Source organism: Amblyomma americanum, chromosome 4, assembly GCF_052857255.1.
Source record: "Amblyomma americanum isolate KBUSLIRL-KWMA chromosome 4, ASM5285725v1, whole genome shotgun sequence".
NCBI classification, from domain to species: Eukaryota; Metazoa; Arthropoda; class Arachnida; order Ixodida; family Ixodidae; genus Amblyomma; species Amblyomma americanum.
The window spans coordinates 47,874,793-47,899,965 of NC_135500.1; the positions used below are offsets into that span (position 1 = coordinate 47,874,793).

Sequence of the window (25,173 nt, forward strand, 5' to 3'; positions counted from 1 at the left end):
GTCTGTTCAACGAATTTCTCAAGCTGAGAGCCTCGGACGAAACCTCGTTTCGACACTATTCCGCTTCCACACGATTTTGCACCGAGCATATGTGGAATGTGTGGTTCCTCCCATTTGTAAAGGCTTGCACAGAGAAGCAGAGAACACGCGTCCAAATAAGAAAAAACCCCGTGGTCACCGTCGGGAACGTCCAGTTATCATCTTTAACCAATGACGTGTTGGAACACGGACCTAAGTTCACGCTTCCACCTAAACTTGACGCTGCAGGGAAGCTCGCCATCGTTAGACATGTCGCCGCCAAAGCGGATGATGAAGACGCCAGCCGAATTGTGGCTGAAGGAATTGACATTTTAAGTCGGTCAAATGCAGGTGAACGACGTAAGAAAAGTTTCGAACCAGTCATAAAGGAACTGAAAGGAAAAAACTTGAAGCTGTGCCTTGCGGATAAAAAAGGGTGTTTTGTGGTGTTGGATTCCTGCAGCTACAAAACGAGAGCCTTGGATGCCATGAAGAAGAACTTTCGTGAAGTACACAAAAAGCATCTCACAACAGCAAAAAAGAAGGTTTTATCGATGCTCGAAATCGCCAACTTAGGGCCGCTCCACCTCAAGGTATAAGCGACAAGACAAAGCACCCTGTCCGTGTTTTTCAGTGCCAAAACGCACAAAGTTGGGATCCCTTTCCGGGCGATTCTGTCAGAAGCACACACTTGGCAGATGCTTCTTTCGGCTTATCTTGCCAAGCCACTAAGCAACGTAAACGTGGATGACCCCTTTAGAATCAAGAACTCTGAAGAGCTAATCTCTGAGATAAAGAGTAACAACTGGAACATCTCTTATGGATTTTCACTCGACATTGAAGATATGTACTATTCCATCCCACATGATGAATTGATGAGTGTTCTACGAGACACTATAGAAAAGCAGGGAGCTGTGTCGTTTCAAAACGCCGCTGGAGTTTCAGTGGACTCCTTCCTGGAGCTGTTGGGAGCCTACCTTATGTCTACCATCGCTTCCCATGAAGACACCCTGTACATTCAGAAGAGTGGAGTGTGCATCGGGTCCAGAGTCGCTCCAGCCCTGAGTGATCTATACCTCGCGGCCTGCGACAAAAGAATTCAGGAAGCAACCAAGGACAGACGCATCGTGAGGATCGTCCGGTACGTCGACGTCTACTTGGTGCTATGCGAGCAGAAAAAAGAGGACACGGACACCCTAAAAGACAACACACTGACCACCTTTCAGAATAGCTGTCCAGGGCTCAAGTTCACATGGGAGCTTCCTGAGCACGGCGTCCTACGCTTCTTAGACATATGCCTTGAGTTCTTGCCGGGGCACCTATGTTGGACATACCAGCCTCGAGCAAAGAAGCAGTTTCTTCCTTTCAGCTCTAACCACTCTAAGACGGTCAAAAGGGGAATTGTGAGGGCAGCATTGCAATCTGCTCTAAAGAAGTCGTGTCCACACCAGATGAGCCAGGGCCTTCAGAGGCAAGTTGCTAGGCTTCAGGAAGCCGGATATCCTTTGGCGTTGCTCTGCAGCATAGCAGAAGACCTCGTGCTGCCGACGAAGCTTGGCAGGGAAAAGGAAAGTGTCCCTGAAGCATCGACTCAAAGAAAGAAGTTTTCTGTTATTCCCTACGTACATGGGCTGACCCACAATCTCAAAAAGATCGGGAAGAAGCACAGCATCAAGATCATTCCCACGGCGCCAAACAAGGCGAAAAGCATGTGCGCGCGAGTGAATGGGCAGAAAAACAAATCCGATTGCCAAATCGGACACAGAACGAGGTATTCTCAGTGCTTTCAGGGCATCGTTTATCGTATCCCTCTATTCTGCGGGAAGCATTACATAGGCCAAACCGGGAGATGCGTCAACGACAGAGCAAGAGAGCACGCAACAGCCATAGCAGGCAAGTCTGGCACCAACCTTGCGATACACTGCAGAGATTGCGAAACTTGCAAAAAACAAACAAGCCCTGCTGACCTTCACCACGTGCAGGTAGTGAAAAAGAGCAAAGACAAGCTGACAAGAGAAATCCTGGAAGCCTGGGCCATCCGTGAATCCGGAGAGCAATGCGTCAGCACGCCATCGGTTGGCCTATCGAAAAAAGAAGTGAGATATCTGTGCCGGGATGCAAGCAGGAATTGATAAGATATCATTCGAAGCACTGGCTGGTCTCTAAGTATAAATATGCGGCCTTTCCAATAAACGTTCAGTAGTCAGTGCAGCATCGTCCTCGTCTGTGTGTTTCTTCGATGTCTTCGTTTACTTTCCGCTGCCATTTATTCGATCATGCACCAACTAGCTCAACAATCCACCTTATTAACCTTGAATCTATAGAAAAACCAAAGGCAAGTTTATTTTTCTCGAAAATCTGTAAGATATACTCTTTTTTGGCTCAGTAATGCTGTCTCTGTAGATTTCTGTTTGATAAAACCAAACTACTAATCTGTTATTATTTGGTGTTTGTCAAAAAACATGATATTCGCGTGTTTATAATTTTTCCAGTCATTTAGAAAAGTTTTCCAGCACAGAAACTAGCCCATAATTTGAAACACAAAGAATATCACCTTTATTATACAAAGCTGTCACTTGAGCAATTTGCATGCGCCCCATGGGAACACTCCGCATTCAAAACCTAAATTAAACATATGTGCTACAATTGGGGCTAGAATATCTAATACATGCATCACAGGCTGCATCTGCAAATCATCTATCTGCATCGTGGCATGTGCTGTTCTTCATGTTCAGAAATGCAGTGAATACTTCAGAACATGTAGGTGGAATTAGGTACACAGAATCGCTGCTTTGCCTGATGCGAGCATCATATGACATGCTTGACGAACTTTGGTATTCCCGGGTAACGAAATATTGATTGAACGCCTTCGCTAGTTCCTGCCCATTTACACTTCGTCCTTGAATACACACTTCTTGAGGACAGCTAGTCTGCGCTGTGCGTAAAACAACGTTGTTAATCTGATTCTATAACTTTCAGGAATCACCGTGTCATGATTCGAATTTGCCGTAGTAATAGGAATCCCTAGCACGCCTTAAATTTTTGTTTAGCTTATTTCTGAGGACTTTATATCTTCCTAATAGTTCGGGATCGGGTGTATTAGTGAATTCTTGGTAAATTTTTTCTTTAGATTGCATCTTCTTGGGCAATTGTGACGTCATCCACGCCTTGCGCTCTTCCCGAGCTGCTACGTGCGCCTTGTACGGAAAATGTTGGCTGTAAAGCGCTTTAAATTTATCAAGAAATCTATCTTAAGCGGCTTTCACGTCGTTCATAGAGCACGTCAGATCAGGTCATATCTGAATGAGCAGTTTGTCTTAAAGAAGCAAGGCTCTTCTCAGTTATCGCTTGGTGAAAGCAAGCACGTGCTGGTTTTTTCTTCATACTAATATCACCCCTAGCAGTATTGGGAAATGGCCACTAAGGTCGTAATGAAAGACAGCGGACACAATGCTCTTTTCATCAAAATTAGTAATAAAAAGGTCAATGAGTGATTATGTGTGCATAGTAACTCCTGCAGGCGTACCAATTATGTTAATGCAGCCATTTGCGGAGAGCCGAAAAATAAAATCTCTTGCTGTGCTGCTATCGGAAAGCAGGTTTACATCTAAATCGCCGCCTAGAATGACACTGAAGTTGTTAGAGTTCACAAAATTAAAAAATATGTCAACGAAAAAAAAAGAATTCTGGAGTGCGGCCATTAGGAGGGCGGTGAAAAACTGCAATAAAAGTACGGTCAAAATTTAAGCAAACCGATACGTAGTCAGACGTGACACAATAAAATCTTGGTACTAGATCAAAATTTATACAATTTTTTACTCAAGCACAAACACCGCCACCACGATTTAAGGATCTGTTCATGAAGAACGAGTTGTATCCGGCATATTAATTACTATTTCACAAGAATACCAGGTTGCTGTTATGATAACCACTTCAAACTTATCTAGTTTATTAAACAGGTACTCAAGATCAGCTGTTTTATTCACGTTAGACTGCGCATTCACAAGGAGATAACGAAAAGAGGCGTTTGTTAATATTGCTTATATTTTACCTCATTCATGGTGATTTGATTGTAAGCTTCTAGATAGTCATATTCGCTGATAAAGCTGGGCACGTCCAAATTGATCAACGTTTCCGGCACCTTGACTTAGTGTCTCGTGGTTCCATACTGTGCTCTACTTCGCTTTCTTCATTTTTTGGTTCTAGTTCAATGATGTCCTTGCTGTCAGTTTCCCAGGCGAAAAGACAACCATTAATTAGGACTTTATCATGCGTCAACCTCAATCTTTCTTTCCTGTCACGATTTTCTTTGGTTCGATTCCACAGCTTTCTCCTCACCTCTGCGACACTTTGTGAAAAATATTCGCTGATTGAATAGGTAGATCCTTAAGTTTAGGCCACTGCTTTAAAATGCTCAATTTATCACGGTAGTCTAATAACCTAAAGATCACATGTCCATCTTTGCCTCCATTGTCTGCATTTCGTCTACCGAGCCGATGTATTCTTATCTTCAAGAATATCTTTTGTTACTATATTATCGGAAGTTGTTCCTCAGACTCTTTTTCTTTCTCCTCTATGCCAAAAACAATCCTGTTTGGTCGTCGGCTTCTATTTTCTAAATCATCCATTTTTTTTGTCATTGCTGACAGCTGTTGCTACAATTGAGTTACATTTTTTCACATTCCATGACTTTTTCCTGAAGGCTTCCTATCTCTTCCAGCTACGTTTCAATAAAGTCGATCTTCTGCTTCGTAACATTATTCCTTTCTTTATTTCCTGTATGTCTGCTCCAATCAACTTAAAATGCTCCGGAATCGAATTATCTGGTCCGGGGTTCGCCTTGATATCGCCCCCCAGGAGCAACAAGAATCGTAGTGAAACACTTAAACTACACATCAAATCAAGCATGGGCTGTGGGCACGGCAGCAAAAAAAAGGCAAAAATTGTTGCTACGAAGGCATTTTCTGTAGCGTTTGCTTACCTGGATAAAGAATACAAAAGGGTGTGCAGCCCTCATCCTGGCATTGCCGCCGCGCCCACTGCCGCGGGCATCGTGGCACGCCTCTTTTATACAGTCCGGTAATGCTGCTTCCGATGCTCCTGACTCTTCAGTCGACGAAACAGTGGCGCCGCTGGGAAGACTGTGGTATAAATCTTGGAATGCGGCCGGTTGACTTGACGTGATGACTGGATCGATGCAAGCAGCCGTAATGTCCGATAACGATGCGTAGTAGAACGTCAATGGCTGCCCCATCAGCAGAGGGACCAATCCGAGAAAAAGCTGGATAAAGAAGACAAAAGGCTTTGCAGCCCTCATCCTGGCATCCTGAACCCTTCGTGAACCCTCGGACAACGGTGTCTACCGTGACACTTCCCTCAATCCCAGTGTCGGGGACACAAATGATGTTGTGTTAAATGTTTGTGGGGTTGGCTCCGCATCTGTGTTTTTGTTCAGACAGGATCTTCGCGGTTATGCTGCCGATCCTTCCATTTCTGTATGCCCTTGCTGCACCCTGAGAGTCCGTCGCTGTATAATAAATCAGTCTCTGCCGATTTGCCTAAGCTAGGGATAGAGCTATGGCGATCTCTTCCGCTGCCTTTGCTATCCTTGTGCGCACTGACGCACCGGTGATTATTTTTCCTTTGGCATTCACTACTGCTATCGCCCTCGTGTTTTCCTCCGTTCTGTACTTGGACGCAGCCGCTTAGCCGTTGTCTGTGAGGTTCCTCTGTATGCATGCCCACCGGAAAGTGGGCGCCTGCCCTAGGTGGCCTCCCATGTGCGTTGAGCAGTTTTCTCGCCAACCCGTGGGTAAGTTGTGATGACATCACACGACCACGTGCCCCAGGTAGCCCCCTAGGTGGCAGGTGAGCCACCAAGGACACGTGGCCTTGTGACTTCATCACAAAATGCACACCGGATTGTGACAAAACTGCCTGCCGTGGCAGGTGGCAGTCGATTTAATGACTTGGTCTGTCCGATTTACCGCTTCGGGCAGTCTGCTGGATGCCAGGAAGTTCGCCCCTCACAGAAACGCATCATGTTCACATGAGTTGGCGGTCACCGGAAACAGCCAACCGGCAATCAAGGCGGCAAGCTAGCCACGGATCATGCAGGGCAGATGCTCTCCGTAGTTCGGCATTCTGCTGCGTCACGTTGCTGCGCACGCGTACGGTAGAGTAGTAGTACTACTACTAGTAGTAAAGAACGAAAAAGACTCCTTGGGGTAGAAAACAACGACTTGAAGTTATTGAGTGCTGCCGCAGACTGCAGAATAGCTGACGACAACGCGAGCGTGTGCCTTCGGTGCACCGTGTGCTGGGTAAGTTTCGCGAAATCTTCAAAAGCATGGGATGAGCAATCGAAATCTTACGTTTTTCAGTCAACACCCCATTGGAGGGAAAAACTGCCCGTACGTTGCTCATTAAGCGACACCCCGTACTCGGATTATCGCGTGTTTATTTACTACGCAGTAAGTATGGTATGACTGCTGCAGAAGATCTACCTTGTACGGTGATTGACTCTACTATGTTCGTTGAGACTTCTACGTTCTTGAACTCCTTAACGTGAGCTGTAAGCAGGAAAAATTCGGAATGCGTTCCACTCAACTGCAGTCTGTCGCCGGCCGGCCGTCGCTACCGGCAAAGAATGTACGCATAGTCTCGACAAAAGCGCATATCAGCGGGTTGAATGTTCATCTAGAGCAAACGGGTATACTGTACAAATTTAGCTGCGTATAATCTCTGTAATGCAAGAGCTTTACCGTAGAGGACTGGCACTCGAATGAAAGGCGCTACAATCCGGCCTTGCGTGTCGGAGCCTCACGTACCGTGTGTGCATGCATGATGATCCGCACTGGGAAAATCTTTATAATGAGCCAAACGCGAGGTGATGCATGCGTACGGCACTTAGCGTACAGCATTTGTGGCAGGAGGCCCGAACATCAAGCTGTACAGCAGTCGGCACCGATAAAATCAGCACTCCTTCGGCTGCCGTACGTGACAACTGTGTGGCTACATATGCAGTGTGTTTCACCTATAATCTTATACGATTTTTCATAATAAGCTTTTTGAGTCAGAAGAGCGCTTTTTCACCATAGCATTGCCAGCGGTGTGGTGCACCAGTTACAGCTAAGATGCTGTAACTAGCAGACTCGGTAACTATTATTCAATAGTTCACTTTTAACTATTAGATTTAGTCTCCTTATTTATGTAGCAATGTGTAGACAATTCTAATATCCATATCAGTTTTTATATTCTCGAAAAGGCGATTACCTCGAAGCTGTGGTCCAAAAAATTTGGGCTATTTGGACGAGTTATGTGCCCTGGAGGAATTGCTTTTCCGGCAAGCTTCTAGAACGCGCTTTTATGTTGGCGCGATGGAGCTAAAATTTGATGGCCAAAGCGCGCAGCCTAACAGCGTTTTCGAAATTCTAAAAACTGATATAGGTATTACTTACGGTGGGCTAAACGGCTTTCAGTATTTAAGGACCCTATGAGCAATAGTTTAAAAGTTAACTCTTCAATATTAGTTTTTATCTCTAAGGTATTGGGGCGCTGTACTTAAATACAAGGACTTTCAACAACAACAAAAAAGAACAGGAAGACGAATCAGGTAACGAGCGGGAACTTTCAACTGTCTAATAGTAGTGCTGCTCTCCTTATATATGCACAGTTAACCAGTCTGCTAGTTAGCACGTCTTAGCTCTATTCTGATGTACTACAGCACTGAAAATGCTATGCCGAAAAAAGAGCTGTTCAAAGTCAAAAAGCGCATTTCTCAAAAAGCTGTAAAGATTTAGGTGAAACTCCCTGTGCATGCCCGCACAAATGCCTCGAGCAATGTGCTTGTGAGGGCTTTTAATAACGAAAATGTTTCAATCAATCAAGTATTTCTCAAAGCATGTCCGCCTTTCCCCTGCACAAGAAACAATGAAGACCACGCTCTCCTCTAATCGCTCTCAACTAACACCTCGCCAATCACGTATACAGCATTCATATATGGGCGCGTCTGAGCGCGTACTCACAGGTGGAATCTGCGGCTGCTCTCGTGAAAGGCATCGAACACAATCGCAATATCAGCCGGGGCACGAAATTAACAGCCGAAACATATTGTGAATCAGAGCTATGCGATTGTGATATGAAGCGAGCATTTGTCCTTTCGAGGTCGGGAGACAATCAATAAAATAAATCAAATCATTCTTTATTCAGCATTGTTCCCCATACAAGAAAAGAAATGCTAGGACAAGAACAAAAAAGCTGCAATGAGCAGCTTGACGATATTATTGCCCCTTATTTTGGCAGCTCGGAGTTTTATACACATGCTAAATACAGTGCTATATATTTTAACATGTATAATGCAATAAAAAGAAAAGAGCGAGAGAAAATGTAGGCTCATGTGTTCAAAATTGTGCACCGCAAAATAAAAGTAAAACAAAAAATGCAGATTTGCGTGTATATGATTGAAATACAATCACACACACGCACGAAAAACATATGAATAAGCACCGAGAACTACCGCAAAAGGCGTAATCGCAGGCTGAACATACGATGTGCACCGTGGATTAGTCAAAACAAGGGCCTGCTTTGCTCTAGAGATCGAACAAAACATCGCATGAAGAAGCGCGACCCGTCTAGCCCACATACAAATTGCCGTGCGCGCTTTCCTCTACCGTACCACCCCTCGTCGACTGCTAGTTGCCTGAGCGCACAGCGCATGCACACAGCTTTATTGGAAAAAGGTGAATTGGCCGGGATCGGCCACGAAAGCATCGCGCATGCAAACACACTCTTGGCTGGTAATGATGCGAACTAATTAGCGGTGCAAGTGCTTTCATAGTCATGACTGAATATTGTTTTAAAAAAAGCAGTAAGTCAGCAAAGACTGACGGCAAGATGAGTGCTGTGTTACTACGTTGACCAATCGAGCTCTGAACGAAATCAACATTTTAACGGTTCACTCTAACAAACCTACCAGAGGCATGAAAATATTTCACTTATAATTTCGGCTTATGAAGAACCTTTCATTAAAGCAGTAATGAAAGCTTTAAAAGGAACCATTTTGTTTCACAGCGGGCTTAAGCTCTAGTCTTCAACGTTCTTCATTTTATAATAGCGTAAGATAAACACCAGGATAATTGCTCCCGTGCAGTTCCCAAGCACGTGCACTGCTTTTCGAGGAAACCTTCGTTAAGGCAAGTATTCCTTGAGCAAATAAAGCGGAATAGTGCTACACGAAATCATCCTTACGCTCTCTCACGAGACACGGGACACCAGCCAAATCGTACCGTCCACCCGTCAAGAATGCCCTCAAAAGTGCTTTGCTCGTTACAGTCACTCCAGTCTTAACTGGAATATCAGCGATGCCAGACAACTTCCAAAAAAGATTCAGGTCAACATGCATACAATTAATTAAACATAGTCTTACGAAGGAGCGAGATTGTTGACGCAGTAATTTTGTGTTAACAGCAGATATATTCTAGTGTAACGCAAATCCCGAATAAATTGCACTCTCATATTTCTGCTCCATCTCCTCAAAAACGAGCCCCACTCGTTGATGAACGCGTCCTCTTCACCACTAATACCAACAACGCTGAAAAACAAAAATGCAAGAAACAATGAAAATAATAATTCAGCACGTTAACTGCCTTGTGAATGTGGACTTGACATCCCATATACGTAATTTTTTTTTCAGAGCACTTTTACTATGACACAGTCAGGTCTAAGAGTCGCAGCTTTGCCGATCTACTATGATATCACCAGTATTTGTGCATCTGCTCCGAAACTCCTCAACGCACCGTAAATGCCATTTAGAGCTTTCCTTTTGCAGATCCTTTATCTCAACACGAGGTAGCGAAGCCCACAGTAATCCGTATTCAAGACAGCTGCTTTTCCTGACAATGGTTTGGCGTCTACAAGTGTTTCACTAGAAGGATTTTGATTTCAGCTTATATTAAATTGATAAAACGGGAGCGAGGAGTCCAACGCAATTAAAGTCTATTACGAACATCACTCACGGCTGAAATTATGTAGCGCGCTCACAAGAGCAGAAATTAGCTTAAACTCAGTGTACGTGTACGTAATGTTTAGCTTTTAAGATGTTTCGCACAGCTTTAATGCAATCAATTTGTAGTGATAGGCAGATATGACGTTCATTGACTCCAATTTTTTTTTTCAAATAGTACCGAATTCAATAAACTGGGTGACACTAGAAACAGTAACCAAGGCACAAATTTTACGGCAATGGATTGAGAATTCTGATGGAATGGTTCATGCATCAGGAAATAGCTTTTTTCTTTTAGAAGCATGGCGCGATTCAGGTGTCCGCCGATATATGAGACAGATGCTGCGCCATTTCCTTTCCCCAAAAACCAATTAATATTATTATTCTTTTCGAGGCTAATGATAAGCACTAAACAGTACATTTCACTGGACAGGCGCAACTAGATGACCCAAGCTCGAAAACAAAAGAAACTATGCCGTATAAACAGACAGGTTTTCATTCATCACCATAAGTTGCTTCGGATGATTGAGACTTTTATCTTGTAGGCACAAAAACTGAGCTAAACAACAAATCGCATCGCACTAATGAACCCATCTTTAACAAAAACATAAATTCAGTGGTGGAATGGCTCGAATCACCTGTCGCTTGTAGCGTCTTACCACGTGCTTAGGCTTGCAGAGCGCTGGCAGTGCGCAATTTCCGTTCAGTAGACACATCTTTTAAAATATTTCGAGAACTCCGCGTACACTCGAGCGATGAGAGGTGGGAACTGCTGCATCAGCAGTGGTCGGCTTTTGTATGAAACCCTCTTCTGCGCCATCTTCCTCAAAAGTTCAAATGTCTTGAATCTCTTTCGTTTGCCTCAAACTTCTAAACACTAGGTGCGGCTTTAAAAAAATCCATATTTCTATATTTGCATCTATTTCGCTTGAACTCAACTATTTTGAAACAGAGCTGGTTTTTGCTTTCTTTCGGAATCTTCTGAAACGTGTGGCCCATAAGCAAAAAACAAGGTTAAAATTTGATATCAGTATTACAAACTGTTACTCTGCCTTACGTGAAGTATATAATGCTCTAGCATGTACATCGCTTTTTTAGACAGTTCTGTGAATGACATCGAAGTAGAGGAAGGAAAATTTATTGGTATTTCGCAGTGTCTGACGAGAACTTCCGAACAATGCTTGTAACTGGCTGCAGCTACTCCGACAATTATTCTGTTGCATACGCCACAGATGTAGGGAAGAATTTGTATATTTACCCATACTGCGTAATAGCTGACTGCCAGAAAAGCTTCAAACGCATACTGCGATGAAGAGGAGGAAGAGGCTGGACAAGACAAGTCTCATACTAAAGCGGAAATTTGGGCTATTTGGAAATTATTCACAGTCAAATTCGCTAGCGCTTGTTTTGACACAGGGACAGAGTCTGTCCTGTGCCTATATGTTATTCTGTCCTCGTATCGAAACAAGCGCTAGCAAATATGATTGTGAAGACAAGTCTCGCCGCTCTCGACGTCTCCGAGAACGGAAGACCTGTGGACACACCGAAAGCGCGGAAAATGAGTGCACATGGGCAGAGAGGCGCACGCAAAAAGAATGCAAGCAACCCGAACTCTGCAAGCACCGAAGGCTATGTCGCCCCGTACACAGGCGTCATGACCTTGGAACACTGTTGGGAAATATATGTTGGGTCACGTTCCCTCAGTCAGAGGAGAAAAGGGAAATAGGGCAAGCGCGGCTCCCTGCCGAACAAAAGCAGGGCGCGAAGCGATGTTTTTTAATATAAATTTTGTGGTTTTACCCTTCGCTTTCAGGTCACGTGCCTGTATATTTGAATTGACTATTTGCCCCCCTTGAGCTGAAGACGAAGCCGCTGTTGGCCACGCTTGTGGTAGTTGTGGCAGGGTGGTGTGCGTGGGAGTCACGGCGGGCGTTCCTCTTTTTACGTTGTGCGGGCCCGTATGCGTTTTGAGTTCTTTTGTGCTCAGCGATTACTTCATCGCACTCTATTCGTCAAGGTGCGACGCTGCAGTTAGCGACATCTTAGCGGAAGAGTCTACGTCTGAAGCAAACAGCGCACGCCAGATCGTCGCGGCACAGCTCATCGTACAGATTTTTGGCGCCAAATTTGAAGCGTTCATGTAAGGGACCTATTCATTTGGTCATATTTGTTTTTTGCCTGCCATAAAATCATGTTGTATTGAGTAACGATGCTTTATCATGGATTGTGCGCGCGAGCCGCTACTCAATTGTTGCTATTTCTTGCTTTGAGCCGGTTGCGTACATGCCGGAGGGAGCCGATTCATCTACAACACAAGACCGCACCGGCGCAATGTGCATCTTTCTGATGCTTCCTTTCTCAGCAGGCTATGATCCTTCGTCTCCTCTGCTGAAGAACAATGCCTGTCGTCTCTTTAACGCAACGCATGTGTCCTTGCTCACGACCATTCAGTCAGGTATATCTAAAGCACAGTCTCAATTTAGAAAAGGGCGAGTAAATTAGTGTGCGCGCTTCAGTGGCACGCGTAGCGTTCACATCTACCGCAGCACTGCATCCGATTCTCATTGGACAGTAATCCTGTTATAATTTTAGCGCTGCAAGAGAACAGCTCCTGCCCGGTCGCTTTTTTTCTTCTCTATTGTGGGCGAATAGATGGCCTCATTTTTTTTTACCATGGAGTAGAAATAAAACGATAAAACAGTAAATGTGAAACACACACCTTGCAATATTCTTTGCTAACCCAGAAAGGGACTTATCATGCCATCAGTTCTAGCTTATTCGAATTGCAAGGTATGCGTGCGAATGGTGTTAAGTTGATATGTAATTCACGCTGAGAACTAATGGTGAAAAGTGGACTTGTTTAGTTCTTTTGACAAGTGAAAAGGTCTGGTGACTGAATATTTGATCACAAATGCATGCAGTCTACGTCACATCTTTTTGTGCTCTTGTGTTTTCTTAAGTTCTGTTCAGCACTCAATCCTTATAGGAGAGTGCAGATTTTAAGTTCGATGGCACTCTAAGAGCCTGAAATGGAGAATATGCTTGTTTTTCTGTTATGAATATTTTTAATCTCGTAAACAGTAACAATATTGTTCTTTCTTCCTTCTGCAGTCGCTGTTGTTATACAATATTTGAATTTTATGAGGCACTTAGTGACAATTCACTGGTATTTAGCCATTGTAGTTTAGAAGTTTGTGTACGCTGACTGTGCCAGCAGCTGTGTTGTATAAACTAGTGCACTCTTTCAATTATGCCTCTTATAAATGCGTGAAAAGCGCTGTAATGAATAAAATATGCAATCGAAGGTTGTAATTTCTCGTTGTCAAAATATCCCTGTTGTTTTTTGAGCATGTGTGTTGCCATTATGTGTTTTAATGGATATACAAGTTATGACCAACCGTTACACTAATGCTATGAACGACGCCTCTATTGCAGTGTACCTGATAGTAGGACGCATGCAAAGGTACACGAGCACTGTCGCTCCTGGCATTGAACTTCAACCTGGCTTCTTCCAAACTGCACAAGTGGTCGTGACTAGATTTTTGTGTATGCATTTTATTATGTAATTATGACTTTTTAGCAAGTTCATTGTCTGCTGTCCTTCAATTAACATAGCCAGCCATCTTGTGCAGCTACATCCCTTTCATTACACATATCTTGGATCCATTAAAGGATTTGGAGGACTTAGTAGTAAAGGAATTTTTGAAAACAGTCTGAATAATTGTGACCTCTTTTTATTGCGTGAAGTATCAATGCAGTTCTTTCTGCAAAAGTAGGCTGGACTTCAGCAAATATTTCATATTGAATTAGTTTGAGGGGCGCTGCGTGCAATTCACGTGTGGCGAAAGTCAGAGAAAATGATGCACAGTTATGGTAATGCTCGGTACGGCGGCATGCTACCGAGCTAGTCTGATTAGCCCCATTTCTGCATGTAAAGCTAAATGTGATGTGCAGCTGTGTGAAGCTGTTAATCTTCTATGGACTGTTCACACTGCCTTTCTGCAGAAGGATGGGGTTGTTTCCTGATGTGAATAACTTCCAGCAGCTCGCATGAATCCATATTAGGTTGTATATTTGCAGTAGAGTGTTCCTAAACTTTAATTAAGCTCAGGTGACGTGTACGTGATAGCAGATATAGTTTTAATACCCATTCTTGCACGCTGTCAGTCAATATTTACAATTTCATTATGCTAAGTATCTCAAAGATGTTATGTAGAGGTTGCATTCTGCTGTTCCGGCAAAATGTAATTCATGAAAATTACTGCTGCTGCTCTGCTGCATGCATTGATTGAAGCAGCACCATGCATATAAAAAGTCAAGGTATGTAATTTGCTCAAGCAAAATAGTGCTTCAGAAGGAAATTAATTTATGCTCATTGCGTAGCTAACGTAGTTTTTCAGTGAAAGCGAGTCCAATAACCGAAGCTTTTTGCACATTAATAATGTAGAGGTATAGTATTCAACTTGTTATGAACCTGAGTAAATGCTACCTTTATTATAATGGTCCGTATAACTTTGTGTGTAAAACATCCTCATTACCCTTGAGTGGAGAAGACTCGTTAGATGTGTAAGTTCCCCTTATTTATTATTTTATATTCGTTATTTATTGCTTATGTATTGCATAACTTGCGAAATACAAACAAAAATTGATGGAACCATAGACATTGGTTTACTAGTAACTGGTGTTATTATTTCACTTTTTGCCGGAATCTTTTCCTTGTTTTCCAGGAGCAGCACGCTACAATATATAGCGCATAGCCTTTGTGTCAAGTCGAAGCCTTTCTCCAGGAATTTAAACTCTATGAAAATATGGCGACAATGGAATACGCTCTGAAATGTCATTACAGCCACAAGCTTAATGCTGTTTACTAATAGGAAATGAATTCACAAGCAATATATGCGGGCATAGCGGAATATACTGAAAATTACAGCTGGTGATATCACTCACTGATGCTCAGATAATCAACTACACTTGCATTTAGAAAAGAAGTTCACACTATGGCAACAAAACATACAGTGGCATCCGAGACCAGAGGATATTTTTACCAGGGGCTGCATCAAACCTTAGCCACTCTAGAAATAGGCCACTGGGAAGGTAAATTCTCAAAGCATAATGAAAATTCGTAGATGATGGAATTGAAAAGCAGCAAACAAGAGCAGAGGTGAAGGCGTGGGAATAAGACATGATTTAACAATGAAAGCAAATTAAAATATGGAGAACTAAACGCATGATAATGGAGGGGGATTTGTTAAATTGCATTTAATTTTCTCACCTTTTACTAGTTCTCGTTGCAGGCACATGTTTTCTTTCTTGACATGACCCTCAGAGTAGTCCGGTGTCCGGGATGCCTGCAGTTTGACACTGCAGCTAGGAACAATATTCTTGCTTCATCTGATTCCTAAGTGTTTTTTTGTTTCGTTGGCCACAGCGGGAATTTTTTTCTTGAGAAGCCAGTATGCTTGTGATTATGTGAGCACATCGAGTGATTAAGCTGCAGTCATTTGGACATGGTTTGTTTTTCCTGCGTATATTTTCTGATCTTGGTTGTCATTAATAAACAGAAAGCCGCACTTTTGGAATTTATTTAATGCATCTCTCTTTACCCCTGCCTTCTGTGCAGTTTACATTTTTAGACATGAACTATCTATGCCCATTGGCACGACGTACAGAGCATTGAGGTTGGAAAATTTTTTACATGTTTTCTTCTATGTGCAAGTCAAATACATGTCGCATACTACCCCCCCCCCCCCCCCCCCCCTGTATAGAGAAAACTGCCAGGGCCATTGCTGTAATATGGTCTAACATGTGGCAAAATAAATTCGAATGTGTTTCTTTCTTCGATTGTTTTATGAATCTTTTGAGTGCGTTGTGCAATAGTACCTGCACCTGAACACAAAATGACAAAGCCTATCTCACATGGAGTATTTGTCGCAACATTGGAACAGTGATTTTCTGACGAAGGTGGGGGGGGGGGGGGGCATGCATGTGCACCCGTCTCAATGCTCAGATAAAAGGATGAAGTGTCTGCGCAACCGTAGATTAAAAGCGACAAAGATATTCAAGCTCAGGATTCTTGGACATCAATTTTAATTGTTAGTCAATTCTGGAATACTATAAGGTAGTATTATGCAATATTGAGGGTAATGGGTCCTGCTTCGAACGTGTAGCAACATCTTTCTTTTAATGTTTGTCCACGCTTGTATCGCAGAGTAAAGCTTTTCATAGAAAAACAATTGGGAAAGTTTTTGGCGACAGTAAAAACATTAAGATCACGCCTGCTGAGTAGGGATCTGCGGATATATTGATTTTTATAGTGAAATGTGACGATACATTAAAAATATTACATTCGTGAACAACTTCTCGTTGAGAAATGCGCTTGTCCAGAAATTCCGAGAATGACTTGGAATCTGGGAGTGAGCGCGCTGAAAGTTATTTTAAGGCTAAAATTATATTCACCCGTTCATAATAAAAACACATTATGACGATGAATCTGCCCACCTGAGCAAGCAATGAGCAATAGGTTGAAGTTCAGAACTGCGAAAACGGAAAGAAGGATTCTGGGCGAGGAACTGGCGAACCTGCCGCAAAAAGAGTGCAAAGAGAGCTGATGGCAAGCACAAAAAATAAAAATGCGCTCAGTGCCGGACAGTTCGAGAAAGCGACGAGCGAAACGTGGTTCGGGAAGCGGCGCACGTCGCCGAAGTCTCGATCTGTCGTGACACGAGGCGATCAAGTATGGCGGAGAACAATTTGCCAGCGCAGCACATCACCCAGATCTCGGACATGAGAAATGGAGAGTTTCAAGAAGAGCACCGGGTAAAAAATGCGACGACATCACTTTGTGACCGGCCTGATGACACCATGAGATAAGAAATACTTCGAATTTTCTCCGTTCAGCACAGGCAGCAGGAGAGAGTTTAATGATCCAGTCGGCACTCCCGTCCAGTCGATGGCGGCGGTTCGCTGACGTTGCTAAAGCCGCCAGTTGAAAAAAGCCGAAAATCAAAAAGAATGCTGCGGGTAAAGGAATAATGGAGACAAAAGCACACTGAACATGAACGAAAACTGAACGAGAACTGAAAACTAACCAAACGGCTCCAGTGTCGGGGCCATCAAGCTTTTATCGTTCTTTGCACCGGCACGCAGCTGGCGTGATAAATGGGGATGTCGCCGAGCATCGGACGCATAGTGTCCAACCAAGAAGCTAAAAAGCACTGCGTAATGAATATAACCGAGGTGTTATGAGTTCGCTAATAGTGAAATTTCGTTTCCTATATAAAAGAGGCGGGGAGACGATAGATAATAATAATAGTTTCATCATCATCATCATCATCATCATCATCATTAGCCTGACTGCACCGACTGCAGGGCAAAGGCCTCTCCGATGTCTCTCTAATTAACCCTGTCCTTTGCCAGCTGCGCCCACCCTATGCCTGCAAACATCCTAATCTCATCCGCCCACCTAACCTTCTGCCAGCCTCTGATACGCTTGCCTTTTCTTGGAATCCACTCCGTTATCCTTAAGGACCAGCGGTTATCTTGCCTTCGCAGTGCATGTCCTGCCCAAGCCCATTTATTCCTCTTGATTTCGACTAGGATGTCATTAACACGCGTTTGTTCCCTCACCCACTCCGCCCGCTTCCGGTCTCTTAACGTTACACCTTTCATTTTCCTTTCCATGGCTCGCTGTCTTGTCCTTAACTTAAGTGGAACCCTTTTCGTTAGTCTCCGCCTTTCTGCCCCGTAGGTGAGTATCGGTAAGAGGCAGCTGTTGCACAGTTTTCTCTTGAGGGATATTGGTGACCTGCTATCATGATCTGAGAGAATCTGCCATATGCGCTCCACCCCATTCTTATCCTTATAGTTATTTCCCTCTCATGATCCGGATCAGCTTTCACTACCTGCCCGAAGTAGAAGAATTCATTTACCACTTCCAGTACCTCATTGCAAATTGTGAAGTGCTGTTTCCTGGCTGGACGGTTGAACATTACTTTGGTTTTCTGCATGTTAATTTTTACACCCACCGTACTGCTCTTTCTAACTCATTGATCATGATTTGCAGTTCATCTGCCGAGTGACAAAGGAAGGCAATGTCATCAGCGAATCGCAGATTATTTAGGTATTCTCCATTAACTCTCATCCCCAACTGTTCCTCGGAATACCTCCTGTAAACAGGCGGCGAATAGCATTGGCGAGATCGTGTCCTCTTGCCTGACGCCTCTCCTTACCGTAATTTTTTGGCTGACTTTATGAAGGACTATGGTAGATGTACAGCTCCTGTATATATCTTCCAGTATTTGGACATAAGGCTCATCAACACCCTGATTCCGCCATCTCTGTACGACTGCTGAGGTTTCCACTGAGTCAAATGCTGTCTAATAATCAATGAAGGCTACATATAGGGGTTGGTTATATTCTGCGCACTTCTCCATCATCTGATTTATAGTGTGGATATGCATATGATGATAGTTTATTTCCAGACAAGTGGACATGATAATAACGAGCCCGCTTAAGCATTGATGCTCGTGAGCTTGGCTGGGCAGTACAGCATGAGTGCATCAGGACAAAGCCTTGCACAAAAAAGCATATTTAAAGTAGATAAATGTTCAAACAGAAACAAACGAAGATTAAGATGCGGAACACATGCTTGTCTTAAAGTATCGAGACTAAAAATAAGGTATTAGGACATAGTATATGCACAAAATTGTATTTTCATCATTGCACATTAAAAAACCAGACAGGGCATTTGTCCATCTGAATTTTTTTAAGCACTGCATGTAAATCAAGAGGACTTTACCAAATGAATTTTCTAACAAGGCCAACATAAAAAAGGCACATGGTGTCATTCATTTGACTGCACAAATCATCGTATAAACGGCTTATTTTTCCGAAAAGTGTGACTGTGCTATCGGTTTCAAATTTGTTGAAACATGAAGGTACATCAAATGCGCGGGTTCTCTCTCCGCATTTAGTGTACACACGTGGAATAATAAATTTCTCTATGTGGCGTAAGAATCGTGATTTTATGTTTTCCGCCTTGAAGAGACATAAGAAATAATGTTTGTATACCATATCAAATAAAAACTATTTTTCCATGAATAACATATCAAAACGACTCATGCTAAGTAATACATGTTCCTACCAAACTTTGTGCCATATGACAGGCTGGATGCAATTTTTCTTAAAACACTATTTATTACATATAGTTTGTATGTGGATGCGGAAGCATGAATATTAAGACCATATCTTAGTACTGATTCACTCAAGCTCTTATACACCATTTTCCGTATAGGTGCATCATATAGCGACCTCAAGGAGTATAGATATGCACATACCATTCTTATTTTTTTTCAATTAGCGCGATATGAATATTCCAAGACAGTGTGCTCTCGAATGTCATTCCTAAATATTTTGCGCTGTCTACTAGTTGTACTGGGATACATGAACTACTCTCGGAACAAGAGTTATCTAAGTAAGTCGGCTTGGTATTTGCTATGACTTTATGTGGATTGCGGAAACAGATAATGCTTTTTTTGGATTTGTTAACGGCTATTGCATTAATTGAAAACCCTGCGAACACGCGCTCTATATCTGTTTGAAGTATACATCCAATTTCGTTATGAGATGTTCCAGGGAGTACAAGGGCAGTGTCATCTGTGTACAAATACAGCTTGGATTGCAGCTGTCTGCCAATTACATTATTGTAAATATTGAATAAGAGGCGTCGTAGGACCGACCCTTGAGGTACTCCTGAATTATTATCCGACACTGTATTGTAACTGTCACCTCTTTTTACACACTGCTGTTCTTGTTGGAAATAACCGTAAATGAATGACTGATAGGGCCCTCTGAAACCAAAATTATCTATTTTATGTAGCTGAAGTTGATGATTAATTGTATCCAATGCTTTTTGAACGTCAAGAAGAAGTGTTAGAGAAATACGGTTCTGGTCAATTTTGGAGGAGATGAAATCATTGAAGTCTTCTAATAGGCGAGTCGTGTTGTATCCTGGTCGAGAGCCGTATTGAGCATGGGTTAGATATTCATTCTTTTGAAACAATGACACCATATTAGCATGAACAACTTTTTCAAGGATGCAGGCTATAGATGAAAGGCTCGCTATTGGTCTGTGGTTATCGTAAACACTTCGTGATCCTTTTTAATAAGGAGCCTTACTACCCTGGTTTTCAATTTATTATGAATATGGCCTGTTTTAAGGTTTTGTTGATGACGTGAAACAATACTGGTTTTAGTTTACCGACATGAACAATATCTCTTAAACTAAGGCTATCGTAGCCAGGCGATTTCGTGATTTTTAATGTATTTACTAAATACCACAGTTCAGCTTCTCAGATAGGAGGCAGATAGCAGAATGAACATTTGAGTCACTTGCTGCGTTGTGAGCACCGCACGAAGTATTAGGAGCAAATAATTTCGCCACAGAGTCAATGAAATGTCTGTTAAAATCTTCAGCCAGTTTCTTGCCTTCAACATTCGGAAAAATTCGTTTCATTGTATCATCGGCTATACACATAGCTGATCTTCCTAGAACCGTGTTTTCTATACTCCAGGTTTTTCCAGAATCGTAGCGAGGAGCAGAGAATTTCTGTATGTGATAACGTTTTTTGGCTACTTTTACTTTTGCTGTTATTGTAATTCTATTTTCATATATCGAAATTCATCTTTTGTACTTATATCAGCGAGATTTTCCTAGAGCTTTTTCTTAAGTTTGCTTTTAATGTAGCAAAGTACAAAAATTTCATTGTGGATCCAGGGTCTGGGGGGTTTCTTCGTTTTAGCTTAATTTTCCTTTGAGATTTGCTGCAATATCAGCAAAACTCTGTACCAATAACTCATAGCATTGTAAATGATCAGCACGTATGAACCGGTTCAGTCAAAAGACCTTATTCGTTTACTGATATAAGCATTGTTCAAAATTAACTTCTCCTTAAACTGTTGGCCGGATTGGTCAACATCTCAAAAAAAGGCCAAGGCCGCAGTATAATGGTCCGCTACTTTTTCCTTAATTACACACCCAAAAGAACTGCCTTTACAAAATATTGTACTGATGGGGTTAATATAACCTTTTGTTAAACGAATGCCTAAATTTCTTCACGCGTATAACTTTGAATTTTATTTTCCAGTTCGAAGCTCTCTGTAATGTGAGGTATTTTGATACGCCCGTTTTGTTTACGTTACAAATATCTAAATTAGTACCACGAGCTAGAATAACTCGTTTTGAACCATGGGCACGAAGGAAGATCGAAAGCTCTTCAAGAAAAACGGCTATGTTTTTTATTTGGAGGTCTATATAATGCGCACACTAAGAATTCATCTGCATCTTTTGTAACATTAAGAGTAATCACTTCTGCTTCAACAAAATCAGCTAGCACCTGTTCGCATATCAATCATTATTTAAAAGAATGAGTATACTGTGACCTCCGGTGTTATGTACATAATGAAAGTGACTTAAAACTGATAAGTGATAACTGCAAGCATTCAGGCTCGTCAATATTAACCTCCCTCAGGACAAGAGTCTGCAGGAATGGCAGAGATTTTGGCAAGTGTACCCGTGGTGTGTCCCAATTTTTCCTTAAACTCCTTACATTGACGTGTATTAGCTCGCGGACGACATCACTTGACATTTCACTCGCCCATTCTCCCTTCTCTCCCATTCACTTACAAAGTTCCTCTTCTCCCATTCAGTTACACTGTCACCACCTTGAAGGGGCATCTGAATGACCTATGCATTTATTTTTGGCCTCCATGACATCCTCATCCTGCCACTTCGGTACGTCTTTCATCAAAAACATTGTAACACCGTATATGCTATTCGTTTTGTAGGAGTCTCACTTTTTACTTGTTTAGCAAGTTCCTTCCACAGAGTCTCTACAAAGAAGGAAAAACATGCAGTTTGAAGAACGCTCTACGAACAACAATACAGCGAAAGCAAGTATAGGCGATAGACAGTGGGCAGCAGCATCAGTCACGGGGAGGGTAAAAGCATTAAAGCTAGTAAGGCAAAATTTCACCAACCTGTGAATGTACTCTAAGGCGCTTGGAAAAGCGTGCGATCGCCATGACTGATGCTGCTAAGTGAGGGGGCTAAATGACGGCTTTCTGGGTTTTTGCGCAAAAGACACGACACAAAAGAAACGAGGTAGACAGGACAAGCGCTACCTCGTTTCTTTTGTGTCGTGTCTTTTGCGCAAAAACCCAGAATGCTTAGGCACCAACTAGCCTGCAAAAATATACTCGCAAATGACGGCTTCTTTGGGGTCTTATGTGTTGTCAGCCAGGTATCCACGCAGGCGCAGTGCCCGATGCAGAGAAACGCCCGTGAAGCACGTGGTTAGATGACGGTTGTTGTGTCCGGCGTTCGCCGAGATCACGTCTCCCGCTGATATGTGCTGGCCACCACCCGTGAATGTAGTACACCGTCCCAAGGTCTTATCTATAGCACGGGAGCGCCCATTCAATAGGTTGATCAATCTTTCGATTGATCAGCAGCGCCGTATGACGGAGCGACACGGCAAACCCGGCGAGAGTTGCCGCACGCGCACTCAGCACAGGCCGGGGCAGCCGTTGTCGCCTTCCCGGAGTTGTGTCCAGCCGCCGATTCTTTTCTTCGCTGATCACACTACGTGGCATAGTCGCCGCTAACATCGCGAAGAGAGCAAGCGGATGTCTCGGACAGCAGCTGTCTTTAGCTTCCGCGAGCAAATCTCGCTATGTGCCTTTTCTTTTTTTTGCGGTTTCAGAAGTGTACCGGCAGAGATATCTGGGCGCAAGGAAAACGGAGTGCAACAGAACGCTTTCGCGTCCACAGCAAAGCTATGGAATCGAAAATGTGGTTTGTCGCGTTTTCACTTGGACAAGTTTATTTTAATATGAAATCCACAAAGAAAAACTTCAACTAGTACGAGCATTTTGTTTACAGTTTATTGCGGGATTCATTGGCAGAAATTCCTTCCAAAACGCCTCACGAAAGGAAGCGCTAAAACTTGCACTTGTCAGGACTAATTCCCTTGTCGTTATTCAAGTGGACAGCTAATATATTTGCCTCCAGACTGCACAGCACCAGCGACGCTACGGTGAGGAGAAACATTTCTTCTTCTTCCCTAAAGACTTGAAATTCGTAAAGTTGTTCCGTCCCATAAACAGGGTTCTACTCTCTATCTTAACTAGCGTATGTTCCAAAATTAAAGACCATCATTTACTCACACATCACAAATTTTTCAACCCTAAACAACTTACATTTCGTAAAGACCCTTCAAGTGAAATTCCATTTGCATTATTACTTCATAACCTAGAAACTAGTGCTGAGCTTAACGTATCCTTGACGTCCTTTAATCACTTCAGAACAGCATTTGACACGAGCCCACATAAAAGCCTGCTGTTATAACTTTCATGGCTAAACCTTAATTGATTTGTTTTCGATGGAATAAAGGATTTTCTTATTAACCGTGAGTAGTTTGTACAAGCTAATAATCCACCTTCCTTCCTTTCTAATGGCCTTTCTTTCCATTCGGTCTGGTGTTCCAAAGGGCACAGTTCTCGATCCTATCGCCTTCTTGATTTGCGTCAATGACTTATGCAATAGTATTTCAACGAACATTTCATTATTTGCCGATGACTGGATGATTTAGCGGTCTAATAAAATGCGGCGGATACTTACGCTCTTCAAGTATAATGAATTTACAAATTTTTTTCAGACAGAACATAAAATTGTTGGTAGTTAGCGCAGCGTGTGTCAATACGTCTTGTGTTCGTTCCTTGTGTTTTTGTGTGCTACAGTAGCGGGAACATGTGCCAAATACGTTCTAGACGCCGCTTTAGGCGCTTCGTGTCCAAAGTGTCCAAAGTTCGCGGTTACCTTACAGTTTAGTGTGGCCCATAGCAACGAGTATTTTCATCGCGAGGAAAGGGGAGTGCGTGCGTAAGCATCGCCACTGACGAGCGCGGTTTCTTCGGCGGAGCACAAGTTCACCAAAATAGACGGTTTGTGTTTCAGTGTGTAAATGTTCCTCTTTGCCTGAGTGGCGCCACCGCTGCGTTATAAACGGCCCGCTTATTTGTGGAAGCTTGCAAGGAAACAATGAAAAGTGGTGCCAGTAAGCAGAAAACATATACGCGTCATTAAAAATAGCAGGTAACGATGTGATTGTCAGATAGAGCGGTCGAAGGTGCAGATCCGCAATGCAAGGCACCGGAGAGCAAAACGGTGCTCTGAAAGAAGGTTAACGCCGAGCTTCTGGCAAAGCGAATAAGTGCACTGAGGGGTAGCCAGAAAACACAAGGCAGCGGAAGCGAAAGGGGGCACACGGAACCAAAAAAAAATTCGCAGTGATTTCTTTTCGACGTTCAATTCCCGTGCGATCGGTCTTGGTTTGCGAAAGACATATGCCACAACCGGCAAATGGCCTTACGCTTTGACTGGTCGATAGATTTTTGTGACGCAATGCAGCGCTATGAGGAGCCATGTAGGGAAGGGTTCCTGATTATTTTCAAAAACAAGTTCTTGCACGTGCATCATATTAAAGTAAGCAATTAGTTTAGAAACATTTTGTGCTTGAGACTTCCTGAAGCATTCAAGAAAAATTCCGCCTCATCTTCCGATTCTTCTCTCTTATCCCCAAACCAGCCTAGAGTGCCTTGCTGTATGGCGTCACATATTGCAGAAGTGGCAGCCGCTGAATAAACATAAGCACAAACGCGCAAATAGCATTCATCGAAGCTTCTCTATGTATTCGGATTAAGCCTGCAACGAGACTTGTGTTGTTGGTATAAGAAGCGCACGGTGGAGGTAGAGTGAGAACTTACTGCTGCTAAGCGGGAAGGATTACTAATTTAAATGGAGCGAAAACACTAGTGGCTCTCTTTAGAAGAGACAGGAGGAGCAGACGCTAAAATGGCAGCTTTTATTGAGATTAGACATGAGGTGTACTGAGGGGCACGATAAAAGAAAATGTTCGAACAAGCCAGGCTACCACAGGTTCAGAAGTCTTGCACCTCTCCAAGAGACTTAGAAAAAAATACTTGAGGGTGCCGCCGGTTGGTTCATTAGCAGGTCACGTTTTCCTCGGCAAACACTAGTAAATTCCACCGCAAGGGTGTGGCGCATTTGATCGGGGAAGAAACGAATGCTCTCC

The 25,173-nt window shown here is 43.0% G+C and overlaps 1 protein-coding gene across 1 annotated transcript in view; it reads right to left on the bottom strand.

Annotated features, from left to right (window-relative positions):
* LOC144130107 (uncharacterized) overlaps positions 1 to 22,428 on the bottom strand; it is a 49,627-nt gene extending 27,199 nt beyond the window's left edge. Inside the window, exons 1-2 of the mRNA XM_077664125.1 lie at positions 22,277 to 22,428; positions 5,000 to 5,299 (exon numbers count right to left, since the gene is read on the bottom strand). Coding sequence (XP_077520251.1) covers positions 5,000 to 5,272 — 273 coding nt within the window. The 5' untranslated portion in view covers positions 5,273 to 5,299; positions 22,277 to 22,428. The remainder of the gene's footprint in view (positions 1 to 4,999; positions 5,300 to 22,276) is intronic.
* Between the last annotated feature and the right edge of the window lie 2,745 nt (positions 22,429 to 25,173).